General features: G+C 51.3%; 1 protein-coding gene across 1 annotated transcript in view; it reads right to left on the bottom strand.

Moving 5' to 3' along the window:
* LOC5512643 (endothelin-converting enzyme homolog) overlaps window positions 1-22,929 on the bottom strand; it is a 42,104-nt gene extending 19,175 nt beyond the window's left edge. Inside the window, exons 1-8 of the mRNA XM_048725686.1 lie at window positions 22,669-22,929; window positions 4,028-4,230; window positions 3,346-3,603; window positions 3,110-3,178; window positions 2,761-2,874; window positions 2,033-2,122; window positions 1,093-1,226; window positions 194-416 (exon numbers count right to left, since the gene is read on the bottom strand). Of these exons, the coding sequence (XP_048581643.1) occupies window positions 194-416; window positions 1,093-1,226; window positions 2,033-2,122; window positions 2,761-2,874; window positions 3,110-3,178; window positions 3,346-3,603; window positions 4,028-4,230; window positions 22,669-22,834 (1,257 nt within the window). The 5' untranslated portion in view covers window positions 22,835-22,929. The remainder of the gene's footprint in view (window positions 1-193; window positions 417-1,092; window positions 1,227-2,032; window positions 2,123-2,760; window positions 2,875-3,109; window positions 3,179-3,345; window positions 3,604-4,027; window positions 4,231-22,668) is intronic.
* Window positions 22,930-23,079: the final 150 nt, after the last annotated feature.

Genomic DNA, 23,079 nt, shown 5'->3' with positions numbered 1-23,079 from the left:
AAACATTCCTAACAATATTTCCGTACTATTTATTACGGCCTGTCCGTCATTCACTATAGTCAGGTAAGAAGTGATCAGATAATTAAAATGATCACTTCTAACCGCTCGGTGAGTTTCGTGTGTTTTAATTAAGAATTTCTCAGAAAACCCAAAAAGCACTTACTGTGAGCTTGGGCTCCCTGTGGCTACATACCAGTTTCTTGCTCTTCTCTCCAAACCGTTCGTCCACGAACACTCTGCCCAGCGGCAGACCAAAATTTTTCTTCAGGATATAAAAACACCGCTTGTCTCTAGCCAGAGGCTGGTAGGAACCGTGAGCAATGACGCTGTAGTTCCCATAAACGTCATAGGCATCTTGACCAAGGTAGTAGTGAGTTGCATCGATCACAAGCCAGGCTAGGTAGCTTGCTAACGTCCTGAGAAATGAAATAGGGCTTAAATCAAAACAAGGATCTATCGTATAGGCGAAACTCAAGTTTCCCTTAATAGAATGTTAAAAAACAAACTAGTAACACACACAAAGAAAAAAGGCAGGAAAAACGCACAAATACAGCAGGGAACATTAAACAAACAAATAGTACTTAAAGCTGGGTGGAACATTTAGTTGAGACATGTCAGTTTGCTTGGTTTGTGTGAATATTGTTTGAGTTGGATCAAATCTGGTTTTGGAACATCAAGTCATATACCTGATTATACAAATATCGTCTTATTTAGCCAGGAAATAATAACTATTATATAACATTATATAACTTGGAAGGCTGGGTAAAATAGAGGTCGAGTCTGGTCTAGTATCGGAACAAGCATAACAAATTATATATATATAGGATAAACGCCAATAAAATACCAATTTTACTGACGTGCATATGCACAACGTCAAAAAAAGCGTGCCTAGAGTACAACCACGTCTCTTTTACAGGAAAGTCTTCATACTTATTGTGAAAGGTATACTCTGCACAAAAACAACATAATTAAACTCTCCTCACTATTTCAGTCTTTAGCTCAAATAATACTGACCACCCCTGGCTCGGATTCGAGAACCCCCACCTCTCCTCCCCCCTAGGGATAGGATAACCTGGATCCACGTGTGCTGACCTGTTGGAGAATTGGTTCATGAGTTTGTTGACTTCGCGCATATAGTCAACGCCGTACACGATGATCTCCTGATCCTTGGAGATACTCCTCTCTCCTGAGCCGTACACGCCCTCGACGTACCGATGCCAGTCAAGCTGGTGATAGAGACATAAGAAATAACCTCACGTTTGCAGTGTGACCAAACAATATAAAAAAAGTTCAAATTTATTCCAGGGTGACAGGCAACTTTTCAAACAGGTACACCTATTCAAATAACGTTGTCAAATTTGTTGTTGCAAATTTGCCATTTGCACTGACAAATAGTACCCAGAAGCACCTTTCGGTCGAAGAACTACCATTTGGCAATCGCCATTCGCTTTTTGCTTTGACAACGTTTATTTGAAATATGATTATATTCAGCGGTCATTTTTTATTCGTGGTTGACCTGAGAGCACTTGGTCCTTGTTTCTGTTCAGGTGTCCGTTACATGGAGGTTGTTCTGTTCTCTACATCAGGCGGCAAAGTCACCAGTTTACTTCCGGTCGATTTGGTGCGAAAATTATTCCAAAATTGTAAAAGCAGTATGTCTATTGGAAGTTTCTTTGAGGATGTGACTGAGAGTGGATGACCTGTTAAAAAGCGAGGATCGTAATAGATTATTTTGTCTCTCGTCGGTTGAGGTTTCCGTCGGCCTTCCGGAAGTAAACTGTTACGGCTATGATGACCGTGATAGACTAGGGTGACTAAGGCAGGCTTCTCGCCAAACTCATAATGGTTACATTTCGCGCGTTACGGCAAGTTTGCAAACAGACGTATTCTCGGACAGATCAGATATATCTCATATTGTATGACATTTAAAAAAAGTTCAGTTGAGCCGTAACGATGGTAACAATAATAAGTGGACATTCAAATGTTCAGATGAGCCATGACTATGGCCCAAAGTATCTCTTAGATTATGTACCTTAGATGGATATGTCAGCCGTCTCAGTTCGTCTAGAGACATCTTCCTGTACAACTTATCCTTTTCATATCGGTAAAACGGAACAACCAGCTGGAAACCAATTTTTAAGCAATGTTATGTCATGCATAAAGGTTGTGTGAATAAGATCGTTCGCGACTAAGACTTTTCCTAGCAGTCACACGCTATCACATCCTCACACATTTCAATATCTGCACAAACGCTCTGCAATAATTTGGCACACTCTATAAAACCTGATACATTTTGTGGTTAAATTAACGCACTTTTGTAATACCGTTAACATTTTTATTACCAAGTGCGTCGGAACAAGTCCTTCCTATTCAAGAGTAACACCCTACCGTAGAAATACCAGAAAAAAGTAAGACACTTATTCCGTAGTAACATCGCGAGTGCTTAGTGACCTTGGCTCTGTAGCAGTACAGGACACAATCTTCGTATAACATTTAGCCCATCCTTGGCAGTAAAACGATAAATAATCCTTTTACAAACCAATCATGTGATCTTACGTACTTTTGTACGTGCTATATGCTTCTTCGTATAACATTTAGCCCATCCTTGGCAGTAAAACGATAATAATCCTTTTACAAACCAATCATGTGATCTTACGTACTTTTGTACGTGCTATATGCTTCTTCGTATAACATTTAGCCCAACCTTGGCAGTAAAACGATAATAATCCTTTTACAAACAAATCATGTGATCTTACGTACCTTTGCTATATGCTTCTCGATGTCGAGAAATTTGTGGATATTGTCTGTATAATCACGAGAAGCTCCTAGCATGGACGTCATGTTGGCTATGTATTCGATGTACAGCTCCACAGCCTTAAATAACAGAATCAGTACGAGGCTGACAAAAAGAGATTTGGATTTGCACCTGCACCTCCCCAATTAATAGTATCTAATATTCATCTCAGAATTTCCAAACTAGAAACATTCGCCATACAGTTCAGATTGACCAGACACTTTGAAGGGGTTCCCAAACGGGTTTCAATTTGAATGAATTTTCAAAAATAAAGTGGCAATACATGGTCATATACGACCCTGTTAGTGTACTCACTCGTCGGCTTTGTGTCGTGTTTGATCGGAGTGAGTATAAATCCAGACTAAGCCAAGAGTTCTGGGACAGCTGAAAATTAGTGGAATGTGACAAAGCATTAGTGCAATTTCGACGCCCTCCAATCATTTCAATGCCATCTAATCCCAATAATTCAATTCGCTCTTGTTAAGCTCTCCCATGTAGGATACTGGTTGAGAATTCTGTTCTTTGTTGCGCATGCTTGATAAGGAACTTACGCTGATCATATTTCTTTTGCTGTCTCGTGGATCAGGCTCCACCTTGTTTGTGAAAAAGGGGCTAACGTCGAGTTCGGCGCTTAACTGGATGCTGCTTTGGGTGAAGTCAAAGTCTTTTTCATTCCACTTCCCGGTTAAGATGGTATCAAGCCCGTATTTCTTCAGCAGTGCGAGCATTGGTTTAGCCCCGCGTGCGTCAATTGTGTCCATGTCCATGCAAGAGCTGTAGTGTGTTAGAGCTTTCGTGATGGCCTCAACCTGTGTTGAATAAAAAAACAGCAGACAGTATTAGATAAGTTCTAAGTTCCTACGTTCCTGGTCACACAAAACAATTCGAAGGGGAGGGGGAAGGACTATTGGGAGCTAAAATGTGCATTTAACGGAATGCCCAACTCAACCGAAAGGCTACTACTTTAAAGGGAAAAAATGTTAGGGCATATAAAGGGGTTCCTGTTTGATACATTCATATCTCTAAACTCGTCTTATTGGAAGTGTCTAGTTTTTCTTTAATTGGATGAGACAACTTATCATCTGTATTCCAGTTCTAGCAATGACTTGCCGAGAGAGGCGAGGGAGGGAGGTTCGTAGGCATGATGCTTCAATAAGATAGCACCGATAACACATTTGCTGATCAAGTGAAGATGCACGCGCCCCCTGATAATAAACGCAAGTATAGCACTACCTTTGAGTATCTCGCCCGTATTTCTCTATCCTCCGATACGGCTTTGAGGAATGCCTCGTTTTCTTCCTCGATGATGGTAAACTGGTCTTTGGAGTACTTTTCGCTCTTGTACTTTTCTTCGCTTTTCCGGATCCAGCCCCCACAAGCGTACCCGTAGAAATCCTTACACGGGTCAACATCAGGCGAAATCGCATTCAACAAATCTGATATTACAATAAATCAAACGGGCATGGTGATAAAGCTGTAGCGTCCTGGCGTTTCACTGTTTATTACTAATGGAACAATTTTGTTTTGAGGTGGCCCGAGTCAATTTAAAAGGACTGCTTTCCCAGTGTTAGCAGCCTCGACGTGAAGAAAATAATTGATAAATTTTTACAAGAAAACGAAGAATTCACAATAGTCCAGTCAATCTGTGGTTTCAGGTGGAACTAATTGCAATAGAATTTCTCTCAACGGATTTTGAACAAGTGATACAACCTAGTTAACATACTAAAAGTCCCCAAAAATCCCTTTGGTGGAACATCCTGAAATTTGTGATTTTTCCATTTCTGAGCAAAACCACAGGGTACCCGCGTCGGTGAAACGAAAAAAATAATAAAATACACGTCTAAATCAGTACATTTGAAAGACCATTGGTTAAAGTTGATTAAATACCCAGTTTGGATATCGAAACAAAACAAATTGCCCCTGCATATTTTCCCAATATTTCTGTAACAAAAAAACACAGGGTACCCGCGTCGAAAACACTAAACAAATTTGAAAATTCAAGCCTGAATCAGAAAATTTCAAAGGTCATTGGACAAAAATTACTAAAGACACAAATTCTAGTATCGAAATAAAGCAACTTGTCCATGTTTCATTTCTATTTTAAATATTTTCTCCACAAATGTATTTCTGCATTCTGGCGTCAGTGACTGAAATTTGTATAGAAAACACAGCAACTCAGTAGCTAGGGTTGTTATAGAAGACATGGCCTTTCGACACCTACCAGTGACTTCGGGGGTCCCTCAAGGATGCCTTATAGGCCCCCTTCTATTTAGGACCTACATCAACGATCTACCAGACGCCACAGACAAAGGCACTAACATCGCTATATACTCAGACGACACAAAGCTATACCGAAGAATCTCTTCGATAAAGGACTGTGAGGCTCTTCAGGATGACTATGTTTCGCCACTGAAGTCTGGTCCCCCGGCAGCGTAAGAATTAAAATAGCCTCCTAGAAAGAGTTAAAAGGCGAGCCACCCGTTGAATCCTAAAATCCAAGATCGGAGACTCGAGCTATAAAGAGCGACTTCTAAAACTCGATCTACTACCTTTGGTCTACGACTGAGAGGTGAAAGACCTAATCTTTTTTTTTTAGTGTAACTAACTAGTGTAACTTCGAAATAACCGACCTGAATGTTTAACTTTTTGTCACTTTTGTAAATCATAATCGTACTCGTAACCGGAACCCAACCTCCGGCTCTTTGCAGAACAACTACGTTTCAAGCATCTAATTTTAATCGTATTGTAAAACCATAGAATTTAGTAAGTAGCTCAGTTCAATACGTTCTCTGGCCTACTCGCGCTTATAAATATTTCCTGAAGAACCATTATCAGACCCTACTTGCCAATGTTTTCAACGTAGACTTACCCTGTACATGGTCCATCGCACGGATATGTGACTGCGACTACAATTTTTTTTATATTCATTTTATTTCCAATTTGTTTGTTTGGGGGTATCCTGTATTTGTCATCTTTGTTGTCTAATAAAGCTTTTGAAGACTATTCTAGTAATCAGTAACACTTTTGTGTTTTTTGAGGTTTTACACCCAGCCTAAAGAAAGCAAATGCAATCCAATTTGTGCATTTGCATCGCACCATTTCTAGCAGCGATCCGTGTGTTGGAGGTAAGTCTGTCCGCACTGGACCATCCCCAAGGATCGCTGATAAATATAATGCGATACAAATGCTAATCGGATTTAGCTAGCAAACTCTGTTCCTACTGCCAAAAAGGGCAGTAGGAAAAGAGTTTGCTAGCTAAATTCTGATAACAATCGCGAAATTCTCTTTAATTTGGCTGAAATTAAATAAAAAAAAGATCATAAAAAAACTCAAACAAATCAACCAAAAAAAAACACAAATAAATAGATGTTGCTAATAGGCGACGACGAGCACTTTGAGTCATTATTTTATTCTGTTTATAATCCTGAAAAGATTGAAAAGGAAAACTTTGACAAGAAGAAAAACAATATAACGAGCCGGTGAGCGTCACCGAAAGCCAAGAAATACGCAAAGCTTTTACATCGGACAAACAAACTTAAATGAATAAATAAGTCACTACGGGGGGGACTGGGCGGGTTCAGTCTATGGAATGTGTGGAATGTGTGGAATGCGGGCGGTTGTTTCGCCTGCATAAACAATCGGCAAAAGTTAATGTAAGCAAAATAGATTTCGCGAACGCGAAAAATCAATTAGGGCCGGTGTTTCGCCGGGAGTCCGTCGGCGGCCATCTGGCCGACTGTCGGACTGGGTAGTTTGAGTCTAACATTCGGCGAAGTTAATGTAGGCCAAATCGGTTTCACGTACATAATCAATCGGCAAAAGCTAATGTGGGCCAAATCGATTTCACGTACGTAAACAATCGTCAAAAGTTAATGTAGGCAAAATAGATTTCGCGAACACGAATAATCAATTAGGGGCAGGTGTTTCGCGAACACGAATAACCAATCGGGCTGCGGTGCTTCGCGTTCATGAATAATTAATTAGGCGTTGGGTTTTTAATTAGACATTCGTATGTCCTGTGGTATACCGAGCGTTCGAAGGATTGGACGCGGAAAAGATTACTGCGGGTGGCTAAGGATCGGCCGCGCAAACACGTGCGGCCGGAGGTGCTTGGACACCTACTGCAAGGTGCACCTCCAAAGGCTCCGTAAGGGCAGCCCCCTCCCCGTGCCGTGCAGGGGCTGCGGCATAGGGACCCAGTCGGAGACGCGGCTGTGTCGCCCCTGCGGAGCGAATCGTGAGGGGCAGAGGATGCGCGGCGTCGAGAGGTGCGCTCGGAAGTTGTTCGCACCCGTCTTATCTGACATCGCAGCCCGCGGTGCGGTCAATTAGAGATTGGGTGGCGCGGGGTATGCCCAACTCTCAGTTAGAGACTGGGGTGGCCCGTGGTGTGCTCGAACATGGACGCCTACATAGAGGAGATTCTCGATAGCATGCGCGACAAAGAGGTGCCCGCCGTACTGGCAGGGCTGGTGAAAAACATCCTGGACGAGGACATCCCCGACGATGTCAAACACAGGCTGCTTAAGCCGCTCGTACCGGAGAGGGTGTGGATGGAGGAGGTCCGGCGCGAGTTCGGTCCTCTGCTGCCGCCCCGGCAGCAGAAGGGTCCGGAGAGCTTAGACCCCGAGACGTACTACTTTCTCTTCGTCGGCGGCGCCCATCTTCGGTTCCCAAGTGTGGATGCCACTCTACGGGGCCGGGACATAAGCGCCGGTGTTTACCAGGAGATGCGAGATCTTGGTGGGACAGGTGTGATTGCTCTAAAGCCGGTTGTGCGAGGGCCTGATATTAATGACGACGGCTCGGTGTGGTGGGTCTCGCACGAGCGAGAGTCCCTGCGGGCGAACGCAGTGCTTCCGCTGGTGCTCGAGATGGTAGACCCCGACCGGCGTTACAGACTCTTCACGGTCGTTGGTAAGGCTCCCGCAGAGCCATTGGCGCCAATCACAGAGGAGGAAGGGCGCTCGGAGCACAAGACCGGTGGGTTGTTAGTCAAAAGGGGGGGGGCCAAATCGCAGTCGGTGCCCTGGAAGGTATCGATGCGGGTATTTGGGAGAAGGGGCGAGAGTACCTCGTCTACGTGAGATACGAGCTTCGCCCTTTACTTGAGCAAAATGGTGAGCCTGGGCCAATGTTTGTGCGAGAGGGGGGTGACGTCTTCGCCAACTGTGTTGTGAGCTATGTTGCCGACTTCTTGAGGAATCGCGGCACCTCGCGCTCCCTTGGTCTAACCAAGACACGAGGCAAGATCCTCGAGCGATTTGACAAGAAGCTGGCCACCACGGGGTGCACCAAAGAAGACCTCTTTGAGATGGAAGGAAAGCTCAAGATAAAGCTGGTAGCCGTGGACGCCCTGGGCAATGTCCTGTGGGACTCGGGGAAGTACGAGAGGGGGTACACACAAATCCGCATCCCTTGCCACAATAACCACGCCTGGGCGGAGCTTCCGACTGAACCACCTGCGATCGCGAGCGTCCACGGCCTAGACTCCGAGGCTGAGAGGGAGCTCCGTTCGCTATGTCAGGGAGAGGCAGCGCCTCGCGCTACCAGTGCCGCCGCAAAAACTCACGAGGCGAAGGTGCGAGAGGTGCTCATCCGCTTCATAAGCAGGGCGATCCCCAGAAGCACGAGGGTCTGGCTGTGTGGGCGTGTTATAATCACGCACGAAGGCAAACTGTACCGATCGGGACAAGACGGATGGGCTATCGACAGGGCGTTTACAGACGAGACTGGACATGATCCTCAATGGCTCCCTGATGATCACCCAGCCTACCAAGAGTACATCGAAGCTACGCACTCGTTGGGCGGCGCAATAGGGTATCGCTTCAAGAAGTGGACCCAAAGAGAAAACATCAGGCCGACGCCTCCTAAATACAGGAACGTCTGGCGGGCGGCGCAGGTTGAGTCCAAGGTGTGGAACAGCAGGGAAAACTTAGGGGCGTGGCCTCATGAGCACATCGACATGCGTGCGGCGTACCTAGGATGCGAGGACAGTGTCTTCGGCGGCGCTTCGGACGCCATTGATCTGGTACGGAAATACGGCTTCCCTACGAACGTGTATCGTATCGCGGATGTTGCGGGACGGCCATTGAGCGAGGTTCTTCAACTGACCGGGGCCATTCAGTTGACCGAGTGGGGGTTCTCCGAGGCATGCCACCCCTACACTTCCGGGAGGGTAGGGCAGCACTTGGAACAAAACGAGGGCTGGATCACCACGCCAGAGCTCAAGGACCTGCTAGACTCGGGTGACCTCGCCATGGCCGCGGCGAGGGAGGTGTTGTACAGCGTCGGAAAAAAGGACTCCATCAAGTTCCCCCACTCCGGCCCCGGCGGCGAAGACTCGCAGGGTCGAGATCTCGCTGTGCGCTTCGTAGGCAAGTGCGCTCGCCATGGCGACGAGTCCTCGATCGTAGTCCGCGACCGTGAAGAAGCCGCGTATCTGACAAACCTCCTTGCGGGTACCGACCTCTTACTCAACTTCGAGCATGCCGACGAGGTTCATCTGATCCAATACAAAGACGGAGTCCGGCGCTCACAATGGTACCACATCAGGGCCTTCGTCTTGGCGTACACAAACATAGCGTTGCGACGCATGTTGAGGCGGTTCCCTCGCGAAGACGTCCTCCGTGTGTGCACAGATGCCATATACGCAAAGGCGGTGCCCAGTGGTGTGAAGCTCGTGGAGCGAAATCCGAGGTATGGAGAGTGGCGCCACAAGAGGCCTGGGTACGAGTGGCGGCCCGAGGCGGCTTGGGGTCCGAAGAGGTCGGGGTGTTTGGCTAGGGAGCCAAGCACTGCGCCGAGTCTGCCGTGCGATCTGGTGGCCGCGACCTCTGCAAGGATGTATCTAGCCGGCCAAGGAGGATCGGGGAAGACCGAGTGGGCAGTGAGCATGTTCCGTGGCCGCAACGCTGTGGTGCTCACCCCCGAGAACGACCTCGCCCACGACCATCGCAACAACCCGCGCCTCGCGTGCGCGGGGCGCGCTCAAACCTACCACCACTACCTCTGCATACCAGCGGAGAAGCCGATAGAGGAGTGGAGACCTTCCGAGCTGGGGCACAAACTCGACCGTCTCGCAGAAGTGATCATCATTGACGAGTGCTGTAAGGTGCAGACTAAAGTGCTACGCGCCATCCTAGGGTATCTCGCCACGCGGCCGTGTCAGGTAGTGTGTTGTGGCGACTATGGACAGGTCCCGCCCTGGGGAGACAAAGAGGGGCCTCACGATGTGCTCAAGGAGTGGGCACAAGGGAACATCCGCTGGTTCGAGTCCGACTACCTCTGCCTGTGTGAAGACTGCGGAAATCCGTACAGTACATGCGACTGCGGCTCTGCCGCCCCCTCCTCCAGGCTCCACGACATAAAGGGCCGGATTTGGTGTCAGCCAGACTCCCAACAGCTTGAGGTGTTTCGAGAGGAGTGGGATGGGGTGGCGTTCGACGCGGCGATCGAGCGGGCCCACCCAAGCGATATGTGGGTGTGCTCGACCAACAAGATGGGGGCCCTTGTCCAGCAGCGATTGGTCGAGCACCACAGGAAAAACTACCCCCGACTGCCAGCAACCATCCGCTTTGACCCCGATCCTAGCGTCGCGCATCGTTATCGCAAACAAGGACGGCCGGTGCCCGTGCCAGGCAAAAGGGGCGAGAAGGTCGACGCGTACAAAGGCACGGTAGTCGAGGTCCCTCTCGGCGTGGTCCTTAACGGGCTTCCCCTCGAGTGGAAATACGCGGGTTGGGGGACAGTCCACCGGGTGCAGGGCAAGACCATCCAGAACCCAAGACGTCTGTTTATCATAGACCACAGCTTAGAGGGCTGGATCACGAATGCTGTGTACACCAGCATCTCCCGCGTGCGGCTCGCCGAACAGATAGTCCGCGTGATCCCCCCCGATGACACCCCAGGTGCCTTGGTTCCCACAGGACTGCAGGCTACGCCCAGTGAAGAGCTCATTATAGCGCGAATCAAGCGATACGCTATAGACGACAGGCAAAAGGGTCGCACAAAGTACACTGGATCGCAGCACGTTCTGACGGTAGACCACGTACTCGGCATGATTGCTGACGCGGAAAAGAAGTGCACGGTCTGTGGCACTCAGCTTCTGCTTCAGGGGTACACCAAGAGTCATCCCCAATGCTTCAGCATCGACCGGCTGGACGACAGTCAGGGTCACTACAAGTGGAATGTCAGACTCGCGTGCCTTAGCTGCAACAGAAGGCACAAGCGCTGATCACGCAACGCGCAACTGCGATCGCGTGAAGCCGTGCTTAGAGTACGCCGTGTAATACAACACAGGCTGTCCGGGCTCCATGACCCTCTTTAGTATCGGGTATGCCTTGCTTGTCCACCACGGGTCCGTCGCTCGCCGTCGGCCCTTGTCCTGAAGGTCTTCCTCGTTTACGGCGATGTACACCCCCGTCCCGACCTCCAAGGGGACCTCTAGGGGAGGCTTTTCGGCTTTGAGAGGCACGCGCCTCAGCTTAATTGCGTCCTCAGGCGCAAGGCCAGTCATGCGAGTCTTCGTTGCGTTCATGTCCGAGATGACGATTGGCAGAGTAGTAACCCACTCGCGGTTTGTCTTGCCGGACGCAAGCTCCTTCGAGTACTGCGCACGAAATAGGCGCTGCGCCAGCCAGCGATGGAAAGACTCGGCGAAAGCTTGGCTCCTGTGGTGCCCTGGCTCAGCCCGTCGGACCTCCATCCCGCGGTCTGTTAGGAGCTTCGTGGTAGCGCCCTTGAACTCCGTGCCGTCATCAACCATGAGGACTTTAGGCCATGTGAGAGGTCCCTCTTCATAGATACCAGCGAGTTCGCGGGAGACGACGGCCGCGCTCTTAGTCCTCAGTGGGCGGGCGGCTTTATACCGTGAAGCAACGTCAACGACAGTCAGGGCATACTTGTACCCGCGGTCGGTTGGTAAGAACAGCAGGTCCGACTGGTGGATACGGTTTGGTATCTGCTCCGAGAAGTGGGCGTAGGTAGTCGGAGGAGGGGGCGTCTGTGTGTAGCCCCCGACGGGCTGCGAACCCACCCACTTGCGCACTCGATCTATGGAGGCTGAGCCCTTGGGAAGTTTGGCATGCAGGGCGGTCACTCCCTGGAAACCACCTCTGGCGTAGTATATAGGACGAAGGAACGCATCGAGCTCTTCGTCGGACATGCGCTTGCCGTTCCGGCGGGCCATTAGTGCGTATCGCGACGGGGGAATCAGTCTCCAACAGGCGGATGCCGTCTGCTCAGCCTTCGGCGTACGTATACGCGCAGCATGGAAAAAGGCCGCCTAGACGCATACGCACGTATACGCGTTTCGATGGCAGCTGCATCACAGCAAGCGGCTAGCTGCGTAGCCGATGGCGAGAGCGCCGGCGCCTATGTACGCCAACTCGGCGTTCTTCTGTGTTTTGCTGGGGACGTAGTAGTCGGACAGCTCGGGGGCCCGCATCGACTCCAGGGAGGTCTGGTTGTAGAGTTTGAGCGCGTAGTCGGTGTCGGTGAAGTTCTGCTTTGCGAGGGACCCTCTCTCGCGACTTTGAGCTTGCCAATCGAGGATTTTTTGTCGCCGCTGTTGGTAGCGTCCATAGTCTTGTTGGTATTTCTCTAGGGCCTTGTCGTGCCTCTCCTTCTCGGCTAAGGCGGGGCTCTCATCGTTCGACAGGAACTTTGCGAGGTAGTTGCCACCAACGAAAGCAGTCGCGTTCAGGACGGCGCCGCCAATCAAAATCGCGACAGAGGCCATGTTTACGCGAAGCGCACTCCACGTGCTGTGTGTATGCGCAGGGCGCGCACGAGTTTAATACACGGCCTACATGTACCACACGTCGGCACGACACCTACATGGGCAGGATCTTCTGGTCCTCAAGGTAACCCTTCAAAGCGACAGCACCTGCGACGGCGGCAGTCATTTTTGCGTAGTTCATGGCGTTCGCGGAGGGATCTTTGGTGAAGTCCTCGTGTAAGACCTTGCGCCCAAACCAGCCGATGCCGGCGACGAGGCCGGTTATGACTGCGGCGTCGGTGATGGTCTTTGTAATCTTGCTCTGCTGCGTCGTCGACATCGTGCGGATATGGGTGGAGTGCACTCTCGTGTCTAAATGTCTGCTTACTCCATGGATAGCAGCCGAGACCCGGGAGCGCGAAGCGCTGTCGCCGGAGCGCGCTCCTTGGTCTGCTGTGTGGCCGCCAGCGGCGGCCTTGTGGGTGGAGTCCCGCCGTCGGCCGCTGCGTGCGGATCGGTAGCTCGCTTGGCCCCGGGGCCACCAGCCGGTGTGCGCGTGAACGCGGCAGCTAGCTCCCGCCTATGTGTGTAGAGACCGATCAATGACACTAGAAGACTAGCGAACCCGATGATCGAGCTGGCCGACCAGGCAGAGTTGCTCTCCGGGGCAGGTGTGTGTGCCGAAGGCATGCCAGCGCTTGCCGCATCGTCGGCGCGCAAGCGCCGCCCCGGCTGCGGCTCGCTCGGCCCCGGGGTTACCGGCAGCTGCTGCGCAGCGGCGACACAAAGCACCTCTTTCTTCGCTCTGTTGATTCGGTTCCACTTTGCCAAGCGCCTTCCGGCTTCGACTCGTCCAGGGTGAGGTCGGGTCGCGGGCGGTTCGGGGCTCGTGATTCGCGCGTCGCGCGCCGCTGCCGGGAGCGCAGCCACTGGCGTACGTGCAGGTTCTTGACGCTGTTTGCCAGGTTCTTGGGCAAGTTCTTGAGCAAGTTGTTCGTCAGGCTGGGCACTGGTACTTCCTTGAGGTTCCCCCATCTGCGTCGACGTGCGAACACGCGGTGTCAACTACTTGGAACCAAGTACTTGGTACCTTGTGGTAGGAGAAGTGGCGAGCTTTCAAATGCGTGTGCACACGCGCGTCTACTCTGGGATGGAGGGCTCGACACTGTCCGCGGCTGCTACCTCGCGTTGGCACCGCGCGTCAGCGCTTGCCGTTCCGGTGTCGGCACGACAGTCCACATGACGCGCTATGTGTAACGCCCCGGCGGCTAAAGCCATCAAACGGCCGCAGCGTAGAGCTAGGCTTCCGCACAAAGCGCGGAGCTCGTTGTTGATGATGTAGTCGGACACTAGGTCGTTGTGAAGATCGGCCACACTGTCTATCGGCAGCGCCATGCCTACCAGCTTGGTCGTTAGCTTCAGAAAGCTGTCTGCCAGGGCGTCTGTAGTCCGGCTGGCTAGAGCGGTCTCGTATCGCCTCTCGTACTTCCTCACCTCCTCGGCGCTCATGCGTTTGACGTCGCCGTGGGTCAGGGCTTTGCCTACCATCTCTCTCGACTTCCCCGAGGCTACGAGAATCGCGAGTTTCTCCCTCGCGTCTGCTATCTCGGTTTGCTCACCGGCAGCCGGGACGGCTTGCGTCGGGCAGTCCAACGTCTCGACGGCCGGGAGGTCGGCAGGCTGCCCCCCCTCGAGAAGACTCTCAAAGCATTCGTCGCTCATCATCGGTCGACCAGGGCGATGGTATAAGGGTGACGCAAGCAAAACTCTAACTTCGAGAACTTTTTCGTCTTGAGGGCCTTCATGTACTCTTTCATCTTCTCCTCTGAAAGCTCCGCGCCGTAGTCATGCAGGATAGCTTTCATGTCCGCCTTGCTCGGGGTATAGAAGACCACCAGGGCCGCGATGTTCTCGCGGAACGGCTTCGTGATGCTAGTGAGCTGCTGCGTGATCACCCACACGCTGATACCCACGTGGCGCGCGCTGAACGCCAAGTTGACGAGCTGGTCAGAGCGCCTCTTTACGTCTTTCGAGGCCGCACAGTCGTCGAGTATGATTAGCGTATTAGTGCCTTCGAAGAGAGTGGAGACAAACCTCAGCAGTATGTCGATCTGACCCGCCTCAGGTACGATGACAAACAGACGATTGTCGCCCTCGCCGAAGCCGTCGTATGTTTTGTTGTAGACAAAGGTGGGGCACATGAGTACGATGTAGTCAAACTTGCCCCGGAAAGGGCCGCACAGTCGTTCCACTACGAATTGGGTCTTCCCGCATGACGTCGGGCCCACGATGAGAGCGTTAAATGGGACGTTTTTCGGGTCCATACCGCTCCGGCGTATGTGCTCAGTATTGTATGGACTCTAGTTGTCCGTTCATAAGGTTCATCTGGGCGTCGGCCACTACAAACACGTGACAGTTTACGCTACCCGAGCCGCCTGCCGTGCGTTTTATCTCGAGGTGCACGCCGTCGCGGGTATTGACCAATCGGAGACCACCCCCATGGATGGCGCTGTCGTCCGTCGTTCGAAGGTCGATCCACAGAGCAAATTTGATATCGCCATAGAACGACTCGGGGCCGATTGCCGGGGCGGCGGGCGCTCCGTTGTGCCCCCCCCGGGGAGGGGCGGACGAACCGCCTTTTCGCCTCCCTCCAGAAATCCGTGGGGCGCAGGCCCTGGCTGAAGACTTTGTTTGGCGTGCCGTCGATTGTAACGCGAACGCTCTTGATGTCGGGGTACACGAACTTCTCAGAGTCGCGAGCCCCTGCCGTGTATGGCTCCACGAAGAGGAGCAGCAGACCACTCATAGACCTTCGCGGCAGGTTGACACTCTCGTTGATTATGCTGTCCGTCCCTTTGCTAATCACGAAGGTCTTGTGGAGGTTCACTTGCTCGTAGAAGAACGTTGTGCCGTTGTGGTAGGCGGCGGCTGCAGACCGGGCGAGGTTGTCATCCCTCAGGCTTTCGTACTCCAGCTCTAGATTTTTGATGCCATAGGATAATTTGGTGGCATCAGTTCCGACTACTACCTGGTCAGCCGATGCGAACGTGATCTCGAAGAGCAGCGCCTCGGAGAGCGCCCTTGGGTATAGCACGCCGTGGTCCGTCAGCAGAGAATGGTCTAGCGGGATGGTGTACCTCGCCCCGTGGGTGGCGCTTAGAGCGTTCTCCTTGGCGTTACTGGTCGCCTTATCGCCGGCCTTGGAGCGAAGCTTGCGCATGTTTTCCGACTGTATGCCCTGCTCCAGGTGGTCCTCTCTCTCGACCTTGGACAGGTAAAGCTCCTCATACGTCTTGAAGACGTCGTAGCGGTTGGTGTCCTGGAGCATTTCTCCTGCAAACGTGATTTTCAGGCGGCTCACGAGATTTCGGCCGACGTTGTTCACGACGGTATTATTCGCATGGCCTGAGACGGAGAGTTCGAGACCGACCCTCAAGGAGCCAGGCACGAGCGTGACGCCTTCCGATAGCTTTGGGACCGCCACATATAGTGTCTCCTCTGGGGAGGCCGTCGACGGGTTGAGAGTGACCCGGTGAACAGTTCTCTCGGCTTTCAACCCCAGTGGGATTCTGGGTGTTCGTTGGGGGTCGAGTTTATCGCTGACTGACATCGCGTGTATATATGCACGTAAAGTACGAAGTCGCGAGGCTATGGTGCGGACTGTTAGACATATCTAACATAGCATAGCACGAGTTATGCGCGCGCATCATGGGTGATGTTGACGTTGACATTGACGATACCTTGCCGGGTGCGTCCGCCGATCGCGGGGTGGGGGACGACGAGACGACGCCCCTTATCCCGTTCGACCCCGACGATGGGGAGTCGATCCCAATGACGAGCACGTCGTCGCGTATGCATGATGCGCATAGCATGGCCACGCGAACCACAGGAACGGCAAGCGCTGAAACCTCGTTCATCACAGAGGGTGCAGCGACAAGACTCGGTCTCCAGTTCCTCAGGGAGGAATACCAAACCTTAGAGAGAGTCTGCTACAGTTCCAGTCAGACCGGAGGGGAAAGACGCTAATACGGGTTCGCAACCTCGACAAAGGGGGGTGATCTAAACCAAGACAGCTGTTCAACGAGGACGGGAGCGTCCGACAGGACGTTGCAAAACTGAGAGGCTTCAGGCTGGCGATGGGGTCCGTGGCAGAGATAGACGCGGTCATCCAGGAGAACACAGAACGGATCCAAGAGCTGCAAGGGGTGGTAGCCACAGACAGGGAGACCATCGACGACCCTAACTCGTCAGAGAGTAGCCGCCAAGAGGCCCGTGAGCGCAACGAGGAGAGGCTGTCCGAGATTGACGAACTAGAACGCGAAAACCGAGAGCTCGAGAACCAAAAGCCGCTAAGAGAACACATCAAAGCCATCTTCAAAAAGTACGGCTTCACCGCCACCGCTATCGGGTTGGCCGTAGCGACGACAATCGCGGCCATTGTGACGTCGCTCGGCAAGTCGCTCTCTTCCGTGGCCAGAGGGGTCGGTAACGGGCTTAAGGCCATCGGGAAAAAGCTAGGCAAGCTTCTCCCGGGGCTAGTAGGCAGCATCGCGAACTTCGTGTTTAAGGCCGCGGGGGAAGCGGTGAAATTCCTTGGCGAAAACGCGTGGCTGCTCATTCTAGCCGTAGCCGCGTTCTCGGTTCGTCAAATGCAAAGCAGTCATCGGAACAAGTAATACGCCGCGGCCGCCACGAGCACCGACAACCCCACCTTGAGGGCGGTGTGGTCACTCTTTTCGCCCGACGTGCTATGCGCAGCCTGTCGTGCCGACGCCGGAACGGCACCCGGCAGCCTGCCCAGGTCCGGGGCAGCCGCGCCCTCCGCGTGCACTTTCGCAGTGGTGCTTTGCCGCCGGGGCGGCACGTGGTCAGTCGCGTGTTGCACCCTAGGATGCCCACCGGCCATGTTATGAGCACCGACTGGCTTTGTCTCGGTGTTGATCGCGTTTGCGCCGAGCTTCATGGAGTCCGTGGCTTTCTGCAGCTTATTGTTGTAGCCCACGACGCTTTGCGTGTTTATCACCAGATCGCTCGGCATCAGCCACACACCTGGTGCAACCGCAAGACTCAGTCTCACCTTGGCCTCCTGCACGGCTAACTGGTACCTTTGCACGCTTTGAGCGATGTCGTTTTCCATGATCGCGTCTTCGAGCAGCTCCGTGAACTCCGCCTGCGCCTCCATGGCCGGCCCACCGGCCCCTGCGATGGAGGAACGGACGTTTACCTGTGTACCAAGCACCGTGTAGACGAACGCCTCGACCGAGCGGTCGAGTCTCCCTAGCCCTGCTTTTGTCAGACCCTCGCCTTTGGGAGGCGCAAACCAGCTATATTGCACGCCCCCGTGGTCGTCGTTGCGTATGTAACCCACCTGCCTCCCACTATTGTACGTCCCACCTTCGTCGCTAAACAGATTGAGGTGGCTCGGGTACTCATCCGCTGCCGTGTCATAGCCGCGGATCACGTGCACGTTGCGATACCCCTCCCCCGGGTAGAACACAAACACATCGCCTAGCCCGTGGTTCCGCCCGCCTTTCCATCGGAAGTCCGGCTTACGCGGCAAACCGAACTCTATGCACAGACACTCGAAAGCGGCCTTCTTGTAGGGGTTACCTTTTTGCGCGAACGGGTTGTCGCCAGGCAGGGGGACGCCGAGCTCGTAGAGTATCCTCCGGGTGGTGAAGTAGACGTGAAACCTTAGAAATCCCCTGATGACAGAGGGGAGCGTGGCGAAAGTGGGGTCAGTTAGGGACACCCCACAACCGGCGGTTGCGCACCAGACCGCAAAGTTGAGTTGCTGTGGCCAGTACCCATAGGAAGGCTCCGATAGCCACCGGCGAGACTCCTTGGCGGACTTGTGCGTGACTACTGTCTCTTTGAATATGTCTCGGACCCTAGTCGTGAATGATTTGTCCTCAGCCACGTGTATCTCCAGCTGCGTGAGTAGTGGGGTGATGTCTGAGGCCGTGCTCTCCACGGGGGTCGCGGGCACGACGTAGAGCAGCTTTTGCGCGAGGGTCAGAGACCTAGGGAAACCTAGGGAAACCGGTTTTTTGGCTTGTTCGGCTATAGCGTGTTTGATATGTTCGGCTATAGAGGCCCCCGCCGCAACTGCCGCCTTCTTCGTCTCCTCCTCCTTCCTTCGGGGGACCTCGTTCAGCATCTGCCAGCCTTCCCAATCCATGCTCAACCCTATTAAACACGAAGGTGGGCTATGTTCAACACAATGGTGGTCCTACACGCTGAGTTCACCTCCGGTGAACTGACGCTCTTCTTCGGGCAGCCGATAAGACGCCCACGCTTTGTGGCGCTCCGGCAGTGCTCGCTGTTTAACAGCTGATATAATCTCGAGAGGGAGCAGCAGATAACGACAATAGCCCCCCTCCCGCCCATCGCTTCTCTGCCAGCCGGGCACCACACGGCCGAGTCCATCGTGGAAACGATCAACCGCGCTAAAAGCCAGGTTCTGACCGCGAAGCAGGACCCCCTCACCGGGAAGATCGTGCTCGTGTCCACAGGCGTTGTGTTCCTGAACGCCGAGCTTTGCGCACTATTTGGCCTAGAGGCTAAAGACGATCAGATGGGGGAGCGGGGCCTCGCAATGCCCTTGGGGATCCCCCCACTTGAGGTGACTTTGCCGAAAATAGAGGCCATCTACGTCTTCTGCGACATCGTAGACCGCTCACAGTGCCTCGCCTTAGACGAGAATTCAAACGTTCTGGCTTGCCTAGAAACCCGCGGGAGGCCGCACGAGAAAGTCGTCTATGGGCCCGACATCCCCATTTGCGTCGCAGCGTCTCCCTCTGAGTTTGTCTCGAGTATCCGAATATGGATCAGGGATGACCGTGGTAGACGGGTGGACTTTAAGGGCAAGCCTGTTCGCCTCGTATTAGAGCTAACCTAGGTCCGACATAGCAGGCATGGCGAACAGCGACGTTAGCAGCGGTGGCATATCCATATATCCCCCGCTCCCCAGTGCCCACCCCCCGCAGACGCCTACCGCTCCGGCAAGCACCGGCGGCGACGCGCAAAGTCTCCGACTCCAGGTAATACGTGACACTCAGGCGGTTCTAGACAACGAGATAACGCATTATCGACAGGTGCGGAAGAAGTATAAGCGCGCCTTCGCCGTTACCCATGCTGTGTCCGTGGCATCCGGCATCGCTGCAGGGGTGCTTTCCAGCGCCGGGCTGGGAGTCTCTTTGAGTGGGATAGGGGTTCTGATCGGCGCTCCGCTGGCAGGGGTCGCTGGGCTGGTCGGTGTCGTGGGCGCGGGCGCGGGGGTGGTCTCTAGGGGTCTTACGAGCAAGGTGGCTAAACACGAAGACACGATGGTTCTAGCGGAGAGTAAGAAAAACTCGATCAGCGAGCTGGTCTCTAAGGCTCTGCAAGACGGGCGTATCTCAGACGAAGAGTTTCGGCTGATACTTCAGGAACAAGAGAGATACAACACGCTCAAGGCCGCCATCAGAGCTCGACACGGCCTCGCACCGCATGATAAAAAAAAGCGGGAAGGGGCCCTCCCTGGTGGCACGCGAAAGGGTGAAAAAGAGACTGCAAAAAATTCGCGAGGAGTTCGGGAGCGGGGTGTTCGAGTAGAACTCAGGTTTAAACGCCACGCAGGCGGCTTCGAACTCACAGCCGAAAAACGATTATTCCGCGCTCCGTAGGTTGGCGGCCCTCCTCGTTTTCACGGCTGCCCCAAAAAGTCGTGTAAGCGCAAGTCCTTGGGCTTGCACGCGCCCGGCCTACACCCTGATTATTCATGAACGCGAAGCACCGGCCCTGATTGGTTATTCGTGTTCGCGAAACACCTGCCTCTAATTGATTATTCGTGTTCGCGAAATCTATTTTGCCTACATTAACTTCGCCGAATGTTAGACTCAAACTACCCAGTCCGACAGTCGACGTAGTTGGCCAGATGGCCGCCGACGGACTCCCGGCGAAACACCGGCCCTAATTGATTATTCGCGTTCGCGAAATCTATTTTGCTTACATTAACTTTTGCCGATTGTTTATGCAGGCGAAACAACCGCCCGCATTCCACACATTCCACACATTCCATAGACTGAACCCGCCCAGTCCCCCCCCACTACAGCTTATTTGTAAATGCAACATTTCCATCAAATCATAACCAAAAACGATGAGCCTTTTTTTTTTACTTCAGAAGTTACATATCGTGGAGTTTTCGCACCAAACAGTCCATTCGAGCAGTCCCCAATGATCGCTGATAAATATAATGCGATACAAATTCTAATCGGATTGCAGCACCAGAAGATGAACCTGCCAGAAGAATGCTCTAGACTGTAGTGCTCATTTGGAAAGTGTAAAGGTCAGACTTTTCCACAATTCTTGACTAATCGAGCTAGAGCTAGACGTTCAGTTTCATTAGAAGTGTAAGTAGCTTTCTCTAGGCTGGTGCAAAACCTCAAGAAATTACAAAAGTGTTCAAGATTACCGCTTTATTACATGTATTGAATAGGCTACCAACTGAGCTGATGTCACATATAAGTTTATTTTCTAGACAAATATATTTGTAGAGAAAATATTTGAAATAGAAATAAAGCATGGACAAGTTGCTTTATTTCGATACTAAAATTGTGTCTTTAATCATTTTTGACCAATGAACTTTGAAATTTTCTTATTCAGACTTGTATTTTCAATTTTTCAGGTTTTCAGCGCGGGTACCCTGTGGTTTTTGGAATACAGAAATATTGTAAAAAAATATATTTAACAGGGGTAATTTACTTTGTTTCGATATCCAAACATTGTCTTTAATCAACTTTGACCAATGGCCTTTTCAATGTACTGATTGAGACGTGTATTTTATTTTTTTTTCCGTTTTAATGACGCGGGTACCCTGTGGTTTTGCTCGAAATGGAAAAATCACATATTTCAAGATGTTCCACCAAAGGGATTTTTGGGGGCTTTTAGTATGTTAAGTAGGTTGTATCACTTGTTCAAAATCCGCTGAGAGAAATTCTATTGCAATAAGTTCCACCTGGGCCAAAAAAACTTCATGGATTGACTGGACTACAAGTACAATCATTGTATGATTTTCAGGATCGGTAGTTTCTCGTTGAAATTTTTAATAATTTTCTTCACGCTAACACTGTAAAATGCACCCTCAATTAATCTGTCTAGCGGTCATTTTCGAATTCGAAAATGACCGCTATTTGTTTGCTGTCTGTGAACAGGGTCTTTGTATAATGCACGAACGCTTCCCGAAAAGGCTCGTGATGCACTTCGTGTATGTTTCGTCGGCATTTCGTTCCGACCTCCGCGTTTCCGATATCTTCACCCACAACAGCGCAAGTGAGAACTTGTAAACACATTTTGCCGTGCTTGGTTCATCTTATTTTAAAAAAGAGCAAGTGCAATTTGTAATCGCGAGAATAATTGTAGACGCGACTACAGTGGATTCAAAATCTCGATCAATGTGAAGATTTATTTGTAAAATCTGCAGAGGAAACACGTATTTTATCTCATAGGTTATAACCCACCAGCCCTAGTTGTAAATCAAGTGGACTAGGCCTTCTAAAGGTGACGCATTTTTACCCCGCAGGATTCAATATTCGAAAACAAAACATTTCCTACTAACCCCAAAAGAGAGCCGGCTAGGAAATCAAACTTGCACGTACACAAAGGGATTTGGCGGGAAACATTGAATAAACACAGGGAGCTTGAAGCTCAGCAGTTTTGTCAAATTTTAGGTATAGTGTGTTTGGCGAGAAGTTGTATCGAAATACCCATCGAAATAAAAATGTTATATGTAAATTATGTTAATGAAAGCACGCAATTTAAGTAATCGATTTTTGTGTTTTTACTTAAGTTTTCGAGTATGTGATATGTTAAAAAATGACAGCTCGGCTGCGCCTCGTGCGACTTTCACGCTAGCATCGTACTCTGTAAACTATGCGCGTGCTTCCAGATCTAGATTACGCACGCTGAGAATGAACCATTCCTTTAATCTTTGGTCAAGGGTCAGCTCGCACGCATACCTATACTTAGCAATCTGTCAGTACACGAACAAAAACAACAAAGCACTTAGAAAAGGCCTAAATCACCTTGGCTCAGACAAAGTAATTTCTACCGAGCTGCCTAGAACGTTTGGGATTAAGTATGAATCAGTAGTGGACTATCACCAACATGTTACCTGAGGCAGTTTGAACGCAGTCTTTGGACCAGCACACGCGAATGGCTGACTTTGGGTCTTTCACGGTGAATGGGTGATTGACTTTCCTCCTCAAGACTCGCATCAAAACTACATCGATACAAAATCCAAGGAAAAACAGAAAAAATACATATCTGCAAAGATGCATCGTAGCGATGTAAGATGACCGGCGTGAATAGAGTCTTTTCCAAAAAACGTTACGTGTTAAAGCCGGGTGGGGAGCGGTAACAGAATACTGGGCCCAGTGGGACTCTTTAGAACAATGAAAATGCAAATAAGTTTGGATGGGGCCCTGAATTCTGTAGTCTCGGGTGCGTGGCGATATATTGAGCAAGGGCAGTAGGAACAGAGTTTGCTAGCTATATTCTGATAACAATCGCGAGATTCTCTTTA

The sequence above is a fragment of the Nematostella vectensis genome, chromosome 3 (genome assembly GCF_932526225.1).
Source record: "Nematostella vectensis chromosome 3, jaNemVect1.1, whole genome shotgun sequence".
NCBI lineage: Eukaryota > Metazoa > Cnidaria > Anthozoa > Actiniaria > Edwardsiidae > Nematostella > Nematostella vectensis.
The sequence above is the reverse complement of the archived record's forward strand: the minus strand, read 5'-3'. Positions and strand labels throughout refer to the sequence as shown.